Genomic DNA, 12,395 nt, shown 5'->3' with positions numbered 1-12,395 from the left:
AGATCTTTGAGTCTCTTTTTGGTGGTATTTTTGGTAGGATTTTTATTGAAATCTATGTCTTTCCTTCTCTTGCTCTGCATTGAAAGGGCAAGGCAAGATGGTCTTTGCTCACGTAATGGGACGATTCGCTGGGAATGAGGGGCTTTTCTCGGGAAACAGTGAGCTTCATTGGTGACTCTTGGTTTAGTTCCAGTAATTTCACCCTTTCTTCTTGCTGACCCGTGCTGCCGGCCCAGGACCGGCCTGACTCAATCTTGGGAGAGCAGCAAAAGGTGTTTTTCAAAATTCTTCTGAGATGTGGAAGGATGTTGGGGCTGGGGAGGACCACTTGCTGCTCAGGCCATAGAGAGGATCAGCATCAGCCTCTGGCCAAATGTCAGTTTAAGGAAGGGTTTCTCATTCCACACAGCGCTTTTAGGATGAGATTTGTTAGAAGGCAATGCCACGGCGATGGAGCGCTGGGTATTTAAGCCAACAAGGGTAACTTGTCCTAGTTCCTGCTTTCTCAAGCTCCTATTTCACCCTTTAAGCTTTTCTCCAATCATCTCCCCTTTGACTTGCAGATGGCTTTCGGAAGGTTGTCCACATTGAGCAGGGAGGATTGGTCAAGCCGGAGAAAGACGATACGGAATTTCAGCATCCCTACTTCATCCGAGGCCAGGAACATCTCCTGGAGAACATCAAGAGGAAAGTAACCAGCGTAAGTTCATGCAGCAGATCCTGCTCTGGATAAACTGGTTAAAAACAGGATTAATCTGAAAAGCACCAGTGACTTTGTTGTTGGTAGTTATTGATTTACGCCAGCAGCTCTTCTGGCTGTCTCTGCCCTCTCGCCCAGGCACAGGCTGTGGTACCATCCTCTAATCAGCCACCTCCAAGTTCTCAGCACCATTTCCTTTTGTTCCGGGGCATTTTTTCAATATTTTCAGTATTAGGTTCGTTGTGGCACTGCCTGAGACTTCGCCTCTCTCCCCAAAACCAAATGGGCTGACCTGCTGGAGAGCAGCTCTGAGGAAAAAGACCTGGGAGTCCTGGTGGACAACAGGATGACCATGAGCCAGCAATGGGCCCTGGTGGCCAAGAAGGCCAGTGGCATCCTGGGGGGCATCGGGAAGAGTGTGACCAGCAGGTGGAGGGGAGGTCATCCTCCCCCTCTGCTCTGCCCTGGGGAGGCCCCGTCTGGAGCACTGGGACCAGTTCTGGGCTCCCCAGTTCCAGAAGGACAGGGAACTGCTGGAGAGGATCCAGCAAAGGGCTACAAAGATGCTGAGGGGCCTGGAGCATCTCTCTGCTGAGGAAAGGCTGAGGGACTGGGGTCTGTTGAGTCTGGAGAAGAGCAGAGGAGGGGGGGTCTGATCAAGGCCTCTAAATACTTGAAGGGTGGGTGTCAGGGGGATGGGGCCAGTCTTTTTCCAGTGGTGCCCAGTGACAGGACAAGAGGGAACGGGCACAAACTGGAACGTGGGAAGTTCCACCTAAAGATGAGGAGGAACTTCTTTGGTGTGAGGGTGTCGGAGCCCTGGAAGAGGCTGCCCAGAGAGGTGGTGGAGTCTCCTTCTCTGGAAACATTCAAACTCTGTCATCCTGTTGTCCACCAGGACTCCTAGGTCTTTCTCCTCAGAGCTGCTCTCCGGCAGGTCACCCCGAACCTGTCCTGGTGCAGTGGGTTGTTCCTCCCCAGGTGCAGGTCTCTACACTTGCCCTTCCATTCTGTAGGAATGAGACACCACTGATGCCTTCCCCTCTGCCTGCAGGTTTCCAGTATAAAGAATGAGGATATAAAGGTTCGGCAGGACAACGTCACCAAGTTACTGACGGACATCCAGGTGATGAAAGGAAAGCAGGAGAGCATGGACTCCAAGCTGATAGCCATGAAGCAGTATGTATGTGGGGAGGGGCTGGCAGAACGTGCGGCAGAGTTTGTCTCGTGATTTCGTTCCCCAACACCTTATTTCTAAGACTTTATGTGTGAGAAGGCCAGCTGCTGCGTGCTTGCTCGCTGCTCCAGCCGTCCCAGGAGTTTAGCTTTCAGAGCTTTCTGCTTAGGGCAAGAAGGGGGGGGTGGAGGGACCTTTGGAACAGAATTAAAACCCATTCAAGACCTCGGTGTCACAGCAGGAGAGCTGTGACTCCAGCCACAGCGCGAAGCTTCTCTGGAGGCATCGGGTGGGAAGTCTGTGGTGACTTTAGGAACTTCCTTCCCCCCTGGGGGGGTGACAATCTGAAATTTCGGTCGGTGCCTGGTGCTGTGCCTTTTCCTTGGGATTATTTTTTTGATCACAACTCTTCTGTCTTGTCTGATGCTGCAGCCGGGTATTGAAGACATTTGGGATAACGTCTGCTGTCCTTCCGTTCTAATCCCGTATTCTTCTTCCAGGCTCTTGATTTCTTACCTGCACCCAGTTAAATTCTCTCTGGATGCTCCTCACCTGGTTAATTCTCGCCGGGTGCCGCTCACCCAGCGCTTGCTGTGGGGCTGGGAGGCTAAAGGGGTGATCTTGAGTCCCAGTAATAAATCTATGCCTTCAGAGATGATCAGGGCACTGTTGCTCACCTCATGGACTTATTTCCACGGTGGTCACGCAGAGGAACGTATTTTGTGTCACCTACTGGGAATGTTTAAGCGCCGCAGCAGGACCTGGCTGCCCTCCCAGGCAGCAGGGGCCGGGGATGATCTAGGACTCGCGCTGAGACTCCAAGTTGCCTTTAAGTGTAGAAACCTGTTGGGGCCAATGAATACGGGGATGGAAGCGTCTAATTCCCTTCGGCACCGTTATAAATCATGATTTAAAGCGGCTCTTTTTATTTGCTTGTTTACCTTTCTGCAAAGTGAAGTTTTCTACGTCAGCAAAGTTTATTTTATACCTGGCTTCTTCATCTCTGCCATCGTTTCTAAGGAATTTGGGTCTGGGTGGTACAGAAAACGGGGCAGGTACCCCCCGTTCTCGCTGGATGAAGCAGAAAACTGGGATGGGAGATTTTGAAGGCTCAGTTTCACAGTGGAAAAACTATTTCCTCCACACTGTGTCCCAAAACCTCCCTTTTCTTGGGTTTCATGACTCTATCTTGTGCTTGCAGATTGCTTCTCTAGCACCTCTGGTGTTCACAGGAAGGGAGAGAACCTGCTTCGTCCCCAGGGTCATTCTAGATGATTCTCTTCATCTTCTATTTGCCCCAGGTACAAGCCCCCAGCCTTCCCTCCAGGCTGTGCCTCTCCTCGGGCTCTGTGCAGGGGAGGAAGAGAAGTAGATTATCCTTCTAAACCTTTGGTAAGCCATAGAATCATAGAATTATAGAATGGTTTGGGTGGGAAGGGACCTTAAAGACCATCCAGGGACACCTCCCACCAGAGCAGGTTGCTCCAAGCCCCGTCCAACCTGGCCTTGAAGCCCTCCAGGGATGGGGCAGCCACAGCTCTGGGCAGCTGAGAAACTCCTCTGAACCGCTGTTAAATCCCCAGCAGGGTCAACTTGTGTATCCCTGGACGGGAAGCCATTTTTGCCACTTTCTTGGAAAATCAGCCACCTCAGACAATTAGTTTGCCCCGGGCTGTGGTGCATCGTGGCTTTTGGCAGCCCCGCTCCCAGCCGTCAGCGCAACAAGTTCGTGTGGAGGCTTCTGCTTTTGCACCTTTATTTTCTGTCCATGGGAGGAAGAATAAGCACCGTCGAGCCATTTTTAAACCCAATCTTGGGGTCCCACCACGTGGGGCTCATCTAAATTCCCGTGGCTCTTGCAGCCCTGTGGTGTGTTTTGAGGTGAAGTGTACCCCTGTACTGGGGACGGGAGCCTTCACAAAGGCACTGCCTTCTGGCTGCTCCGTTGGCTCTTGCCGAAGCAAACATTAGCATTATTAATTATAAATGGTCTGTAAACCACTAGGTGGAGTGCCTACAGCGGTAGTTGGAGCTCTACTCACAGCAGAGAACTGACAACCTCCCCCAAAGCAGCAAAGCTCCCCCCCCCATCCTTCCAGGAAGATAGTTATTGGCCAATTAATAATGTGGTTTGCACTTTTTTTGAAAGCTTATCAGGTAAAGAGGCTCCTGTAAGAGTGAAGACCTGGCTGCATGCTCTCCAGAGTGTGGCCAGGGTGGCCAACAGCATCCTGGCCTGTGTCAGGAACAATGTGGCCAGCAGGACTAGGGCAGTGATGGTCCCCCCGTACTGGGCACTGGTGAGGCCCCACCTCCAGTGCTGAGTCCGGTTTTGGACCCCTCACAACAGGAAGGACATTGAGGGGCTGGAGTGTGTCCAGAGAAGGGCAATGGAGCTGGGGAGGGGGCTGGAGACCAAGGAGAAGGGGCTGGAGAACTTCTGAGGAGCGGCTGAGGGAGCTGGGGGGGTTCAGCCTGGAGAAAAGGGGGGTGAGGGGAGACCCCATCGCTCTCTACAGCTCCCTGAAAGGAGGGTGTAGCCAGGGGGGGTCGGTCTCTTCTCCCAAGGAGCAAGAGGAAACGGCCTCAAGTTGGGCCAGGGGGGCGTTTAGGATGGATATTGGGGAAAATTCCTTCCTGGAAAGGGCTGTGAAGCCTTGGCAGAGGCTGCCCAGGGCAGTGGTGGAGTCGCCATCCCTGGAGGGATTGAAAAGCCGGGCAGAGGTGGTGCTGAGGGACACGGGTCAGTGGTGGGTTGGTCAGTGCTGGGTCCATGGTGGGACTCTAGGAGCTAAGAGGTCTCTTCCAGCTTGGACAATTCTATGACTCTATGATAGTGGAATAACCTCTTCTTGCTTGGACATACTCCGTTCTCCCCGGCTGCTTCTCCGTCCTGCACAACCAGCAGTAACTGGGGGGTTTCACCCTTCTGCAGGTTCTCCATATGTCTCAGAAAACACAGCTTTTGGGCCTGCATTTTATTATCTTTAATTTTTGCTGGGTCCCTGGACTGGGATTGCTGCTCCCCTTCCGGAGGGCAGAGGTTCCAAGCCATTTTTCATCTCTTCATATTCCCAGGAACTTGTGGTTCGAAATTCTCTTCTTGCTTCTTGCATAATAATCCATCCAATACACTTCAAGTTGGTCTTTTTAGTTGTGGCTCTGTGGCTTCAAAGCATGGGCTGGTCCTTATCGTCACATCGTTGTCACTTGTTTTCTTGGCAATTTTCAAAAATGTTCTTGACACCAGTGGAAATAGGGAGTTGTTCCCGTTGGACAAGCAGTGGCTGGAAGAGGGTCTGTTGTCATAGAATCACAGAATGGCTTGGGTGGGAAGGGACCTTTAAAGTCCCCCCAGTGCCACCCCCTGCCCTGGGCAGGGACACCTCCCACCAGAGCAGGTTGCTCCAAGCCCCCTCCAACCTGGCCTTGAACCCCTCCAGGGATGGGGCAGCCACAGCTTCTCTCTGGCTCTTCATCTGCTCCGTCGTGCTCCTCCAGCGAAGGGCTCTGGTGTGTGACCAAGGTGTCTGCCTGAAACACTCCATTCTTAATTATCTTTTTTTCCTGTCCAAAGGTGTATTTTGAATCAGGGGAAAGGGGGGGGGGGGCTGCTTTAGCCAAACACACCAGGTGTAATTTATATTAAGCTGCTTTGCTGGCATAAAAAAGGGTGTGCGGTCACGGCTCCTCTTCTATCGAAGGAAGCTCTTTGGAGCGGATGGGAAATGCATCTGGGTTGAGGGAAAGCTCTTCTGGGGGGGCGGGGGGCTACAAATTGGATATCATCTTTGGCACATCCAATATAACGCTCGTAGGAAATGTCTTTTTATTGCCCGGCTGTGAACAGACCGTCTCAAATCGTCTCGTGTTGACTCAGCTCAGAACAAGTGAAAGAGCGAGGAACACGATCAAACCCCTCCCCGCCATCAGATAATAACCCGGATAATAATAATAAATAATAATAATCCGGGTGATGTGGTGTGGGTCTCCAGCACTGGCAGCAAAGGTGGAGAACAGATAAACTGAACTTTGGATGTGAAAATATTTATTCTTCCTGATCAGCGGCTCCTTCAGCAAGATGGACGGACCTCTCCAGGTGACGTTTGGTTCCTCTGCCCCTCTCTGCTCCGAGTCTGACATCCTTTGGGGGTTTTTTTGTTAGTTTTAGGATGTACTTTTTTGCTTTTCCCAGAAAACAGAAGTCCCTTGTCTTCTTCTAGGTATTTTATGGGCCTCTGCAGATTTTTTATTTATTTTCTTTTTTTAAAAAAAGGCAAGTCCAGCTACAGGTGAAACAAGTGCCTGAGCTGACACCGCTTCAGGGAAGACGTTAACGCTCCTTTAGCCTCCTGCCTTTCTGGTTTCTGGAGTTAAGGGTGGCGTTGCAGCGCGGGTTCTTTGTCCTTCTAGTTACCTCACGGAGAAAAATGTGCAGAAAGAGCAAATCTTCTCATTCCTGGGAACATAAAGCTCCCTTTCCTCTCGCTGGAGAAACGAGGAGTCTCCTGTCGCTCCGGCGCCGGTGGCTGCTGCTGCCTGAAGGGCTGAAAGCGCATCTCTGGACTTGGTTCTTGCTCCTCTGTTCTTCTCAGCTGCTTTTTCAGGCAGTTAAACCATCCGAAAATTCCTCCTTCTGCTGATTGTTTTTTTTCCCTGTTTTATCATGAGGTGAAATTTATTGGAGCGTATGAAGACAACCCCTTCGGGCCTTTCTGTGTCGATGGAATAAGTCGCAGCAAGGCCTTGGATTTTGGGTTTGGTTCTGCGCTCTACTTCCACCAGCTTATTCCAACACATCCCTCTCATTCCCCTCTTCTCTAAATCACGGGATCTCCTGCAAGTCTGGTGTAGAAGCCATTCTTTGAAGCTCAAGGGCCTCAGCGGCTGGAAGAACCTGCAGCTCAGACACTTGGGTTTCCCAGAAGCGAAGCCCAAGGTGACCAGTCAACGCCACGAACCTTCTCGAAGCTGGGCCACCAAGGCTTTGGCACAACGTTCTGGGACAGCTCTGGCTCTCCCCCTCCGGCCTCATCATCATCACTCATTGATCACTTAACACCTTCTCTAACGGCTTCGTGCTGGTCTTTGGGAAGGGGTTGGAAAGTGGCTTTTTTACTCAGCAGTTTCTTATCGGTGCCAAGGCTTTGCTGGAACATCCATCAACAGGTTGGCTGTAGCGAGTCATCTTGATACCGTAACCCAAAGGCTTCATTTGCCAACAGCTCCTATCCTTGTTCTCACATGAAAGGTTTTGTGTTAAAAGCGTGACTATTAGTGTCTTTTCTATTTCTGGTTGTGTTTATCTTCTCGTATTTTAAAATCGGAAAGTCGTGAGGAGCCACCGCTGGAGAAGGGCTGGGAACCCCAACGGCAGCCGCTTGGACCCCGTCCCTTCAGCGATACGGTGAAGCGGAGCGGGGTTATTAATTACACGACAATTTGCGCAGGTTCCTGACCTAGAATTTCTGCAGTTTCTTTTGGCTTCCGTTCTGCTTTTTCAGCTTCTGAAGCAGTGACTCATCGAAGCCAAATGTTTTCTTCTGGGCTTTTTAACTTGGGAACCGGTTGGATTTTAAGCTGACAATTGCCATTAAAGCTGGCTCCGGCCGTGTCAGGGACCGGGCAGCGTTTAACTGAGGGTGACCTTCCTTCCCAGCCCCGGCTCTGTCAGTGCTTCTTGGTAATTCCTCGTCTCTTGTGACCGTCCCTGGAGGTATTTAAAAGACGGGTTGACGTAGTGCTTAGTGATATGGTTTGGTGATGGTTTTTATCAGAGTTTGGTTGATGGTTGGACTGGATGATCTTGAAGGTCCCTTCCAACCTGGACAATTCTATGATTCTATGACCCGCCTGCGGCTCTGGGAGGAGAGTGGTTTAGTTTAACCTTAGGTGTGGTAGCACACGTGTCTCTTCAGGCTGTAGACAGCTCAGGAAGGACAACCCTTGGACTTCTGTACCTCCAGCAGACACCTACAGATAAAAAGAATGGGAGACACCAGGTTTCTGTGCAGCTGGAAAGCCCTGGGAAAGCGCTGCAGCGATTCCTGGCCTTACCAGCACAACAAAACGAGCCTGGGCACCGGGTGGAGAAACCAAACCGGGACTCTCAACAGAGACATTGTCTCCCAATTTGGGAATATTTGCCCTGACAGGCTCTTTTGTAGGGAGGAAGGAGGTCTCTGCCCGCCTCTCCCGGCAGCGGCCGTGGCTTTCCCGATGCCCGGGGCAGGAAGGTGAGCGGGGATCCTGTCACTTCCCCGTGATTCATCGCCTCTGCCCGAGCCCGCCGGGAGCCCCAGCGTATCCGTAAGTTTAATTTCAAACAGATTGTTGAAAGCAGCGAGCGTAGCCGCCGTGTCTGCACCTGTTTTTATGGGTTTTCTCCCCGTCTCCTCCGGGGCTTGCGCTGGCTCTGGCTGGGGGCGCGAGGCTCCGCCGTGGGACGCTGAGAGCATTTCCTCCCCTCCAGACCCCGCTCGCGAGGCCCCAACGCTTTTACAAGGCCCCCGTTGCTCGCAGAATTCAAAAAGTTAAAGTTTCTCCTGACAAAAATAAATCTAAACAGACACCAGGACTTGGCCTTTTGCAGGATAATTCCTCTTCACCAGAATTAGTTTACCGTATGCAAACTCCCAGTAAATCATACCAAATCATTCTGACCCGTGTAGCTTGCTTTATGGCCTCGGGGTTCCAAAAGCAACATATATATTATCGTTTGACACTGACCTAAGGGGATAAGAGTTTGCATTAGAACATTTGTTGAAAAGATTGAATCCATCAGCGTTAGGCGAGAGAAAAGCTGAGCTAAGGACATAACGAAGCCAAGGAGGCGAGATCCAAGTTTAGTCACCGTGCTCAGCAAAGCCTCATTAACAGAAGCCCTCCCAGCCCTCCCACCTTCGGGGAGCAAGTGCTCCCCTTAAAACCTGCTTAAAATCATCTGGGAGATGAGTAACTGCGTGGCTTTTAGTCCCAGCCTTAGAATGAGGCAGGACTTTGCAGCCCTGTTTCTCTCTTCACCTTTCCCCGATAGCTCCGAGGGCGCAACTGGTTTGTGGCGGAAGGAACGAGGCCCCGTCTGTACAGAAAAGAGCTAAAAATTGTAAGATGATCTTCTGTGAAACTGTTGGCCCCGGGTTCTTTGGGGTTTTTTTTCTCCGTGTTTTACACCGTGCTTTATGAGTCCGTAATACCTCGTGTCCCGTTTCCGCAGCCCGGCCCGGTGGCACGAGGTGTTTCGGAGCAGGAGGGGACGGGGGCTCCTGAGCTGGAACGGGAATTTCTGGGCTGCTTTTTAAGCTTCTTCTGCAGGTTCCTGTACTCGGTGCATTTGACCCGGGTTTAACTTCTTGTTTTCTATACACAGTTTGCAGGAAAACTCAGCCTTTGCCTCTGGATAGCAGCCAGAAGTGACCTGAGGTACCTCAGAGAGGCATTGGCTTTGCCCCAGAGAGCCCTGACGGTTCGGGCAGTGACAGGGAGGAACGTTTTGCTGCTCATGGGTGGTTTTTTAACAGCATCTTTGCTAGGAATCATAGAATCATGGAATGGTTTGGGTGGGAAGGGACCTTAAAGCCCCCCCAGTGCCACCCCCTGCCCTGGGCAGGGACACCTCCCACCAGAGCAGGTTGCTCCAAGCCCCCTCCAACCTGGCCTTGAACCCCTCCAGGGATGGGGCAGCCACAGCTTCTCTGGGCAACCTGGGCCAGGCTCTCACCACCCTCACAGCAAAGAAGTTCTTCCCCACATCTCACCTAAATCTCCCCTCTTTCAGTGTCAAACCCTTCCCCCTCCTCCTGTGGCTCCTCTCCCTGATCAGGAGTCCCTCCCCAGCTTTCCTGGAGCCCCTTGAGGGACTGAAAGGGGCTCCAAGGTCTCCCCGGAGCCTTCTCTTCTCCAGGCTGAACCCCCCCAACTCTCTCAGCCTGTCCATTGCTGGGTCACAGAGTCACCGACTGGTTTGGGTTGGAAGAGACCTTTAAAGGCCACTGAGTGCCACCCCCTGCCCTGGGCAGGGACATCTTCAACAAGACCAGGTTGCTCAGATCCAACCTGACCTGGGATGTTTCCAGGGATGGGGCAGCCACAGCTTCTCTGGGCAACCTGGGCCAGGCTCTCACCACCCTGGGCGTAAAACACACCCGCAGTTCCGGTTGTTCAGGGCAAATCCCGTGTGCAGTAGGTACCGTGCAATAAATCCCAGGCTTTTTCCACAAATCAGACTTTTTCTTCTCCAGTGAAAAGCTGCTCCCAGGAATTATTCTCTCCCTTGCGCACCCTGCTCCTGTCCTGGGAACCCGGCTGGCACGACCCCGACACCCCGACCACAGTAACAGGACGGAGGTAGCTGGTAAAGAGTGTATCTTGCCCAAAACCATATGGAATTGTAGGAAATCGTGCCAGGCAGGCAGCTTTCTGCACCTGGGGGCGGTTTAGTCTCTGTGCAAACTTTCCTGCTGCCACTCGGAGCAGCTGGATCTTTTCCCTGCGTCTTGTGGGCAAAAAAAGGAAGGGATATTCATCTGTTGGCAAACAAATGTGACTGTGCCGTCGCTGCCTGCAGCCGGGGTGGCCAAACCTCGTTACCAAAGGAGTCTTGTGGAGGCAGCAGTGATCTGTATTCTCCATCCAGGGCCGCCTGCCGGAATGGGAGCAGGATGAAGGAGCATCACCTCAGGGGCCGTGTCCCTGTGCGGCCGTGGATGTCTGTCTGCATCGGGAGAGCCTTTTCCTTTGTCTGCGGCCGGGCGGCATCTGCGGATTCCTGCCCAGCAGCCTGCGTCCTCCTCCTCCGTGGTCCTTCTGCCTCTTAGTAACTGCCTCCTTCCTCCCAAAAGAGTTGGCTTTAGGATTAATTACAGCGCTGCTGCCGAGAACCTGCATCGAGCAGTTTTTGGGGGGAGGGCTCTGCTTCTCACTCCACCGGTACCCGTCTGGAAATAGCAAATCACAACTTTACTTTTGCTGCTGAATTTCCTTTCCAAAGCACGTGAGAACGCAGCGAGCGAGAGCGGAGTAAGGCCGTGCTCCTGGTTTGGATTTGGGAAAGAGACATCACTGTCGAGGCTCTGCTTTCTCCTGGAGCTGTAGTAAATCTGGCGGCTCAGCGGTGCTGTGGTCGGGGGGGTTTGGGCAGCAGAGGCCCCCCCGGTCGCATCGGGGGGGGTGGCAGGAGCCCAGTGGAGAAGGCTTCTGCTTGAAGCGGTCTTCTCCAGCACCTGTGTTCTCTTAATGGGGTTTCCATCGCCCCGTTTCCCCATGTGCTGCTGAAGTCCAAGGAAACAATTCCCTCCAGCCCCACCAGAGCTCCCATTCCTGGGCTGTGCATGAAGGAGGAACCATCTGTTCCCACAAACGGTCCCTGGCCTCGCTTGGAGCGAGAAGATGGAGGTGACAGTGATGGGCTGCCCAATCTGCTGCTCTTTATGGCTTTGGTAGCAACAAAATTGGGGCTTGGCTTTCTGCAGGTGTGCTCTCGGCATCCTCGGCTGGAGCATCTGCCACTTCAAAGGGGAGGTGGCAAGAGCTTTTGCAGCGGAAGGGAAATCATAGAATGGTTAGAGTTGGAAGGGACCTTAAAGGCCATTCTTAAAGTGCCACCCTGGGCACCTCCCACCAGAGCAGGTTGCTCCAAGCCCCCTCCAACCTGGCCTTGAACCCCTCCGGGGATGGGGCATCGACCACCTCTCTGGGCAACCTGGGCCAGGCTCTCACCACCCTCACAGCAAAGAGTTTCTTCCCCAGATCTCATCTCAATCTCCCCTTTTTCAGCTTAAAACTCTTCCCCCTCGTCCTATGGCTCCCCTCCCTGATCCAGAGTCCCTCCCCAGCTTTCCTGGAGCCCCTTTAGGGACTGGAAGGGGCTTGAAGGTCTCCCTGGAGCCTTCTCTTCTCCAGGCTGGACACCCCCAACTCTCTCAGCCTGTCCTCCCAGCAGAGGGGCTCCAGCCCTCCCAACATCTCCGTGGCCTCCTCTGGCCCCGCTCCAACAGGTCCATGTCCTTCTGCTGTTGGTGGCCCCAGAGCTGGAGGCAGCACTGGGGTAGGGGGTGTCTCCCCAGAGCGGAGCCGAGGGGCAGAATCCCCCCCTTGCCCTGCTGGCCACGCTGCTGGGGACGCAGCCCAGGGTGCGGGGGGCTTTCTGGGCTGCCAGCGCACAATGAGGCTCCCGGAACTCACCATTAATCCTGGTTTTGCAGAAGGAAGACCACGTGTGTATGGTGAAGTTTTTTCCCAAAGGCCAGAAAGGAGAAGGAGAGGTGTGTCGTGGACTTGGCCGGTGGCAGGCGAGGCTGCCGTGCTGCTGGAGGCCGGGCCGGGCTTCTGCGGTGGCTTTGGTGCAGCCCTAATGGTGACTGCGTTGTTCCTCGCTTTTGAGTCGTGTCAGGTGAACTCTGGCTCTTCCAGCCTCGCGCCCGGGCTGTGGTCCCTGCTTTTACGACCTCTAAATTGGACAATTGTAAGGTGTTGTTTTATGGCCCTTGCCGGGCGGAGGTTGCCCGGGCTCCAGCTGTG

The 12,395-nt window shown here is 53.1% G+C and overlaps 1 protein-coding gene across 2 annotated transcripts in view; it reads left to right on the top strand.

Annotated features, from left to right (window-relative positions):
• The window catches only part of HSF1 (heat shock transcription factor 1), a 59,122-nt gene that overhangs the window by 15,785 nt on the left and 30,942 nt on the right, over positions 1 to 12,395 (top strand). For both annotated transcript variants that reach the window (XM_074146028.1, XM_074146029.1), the window contains exons 3-4: positions 564 to 700; positions 1,755 to 1,879. In XM_074146028.1, the coding sequence (XP_074002129.1) occupies positions 564 to 700; positions 1,755 to 1,879 (262 nt within the window). The remainder of the gene's footprint in view (positions 1 to 563; positions 701 to 1,754; positions 1,880 to 12,395) is intronic.

Source organism: Numenius arquata, chromosome 3 (genome assembly GCF_964106895.1).
Source record: "Numenius arquata chromosome 3, bNumArq3.hap1.1, whole genome shotgun sequence".
Taxonomy (NCBI): domain Eukaryota; kingdom Metazoa; phylum Chordata; class Aves; order Charadriiformes; family Scolopacidae; genus Numenius; species Numenius arquata.
This window is presented reverse-complemented; position numbering and strand designations above follow the sequence as displayed.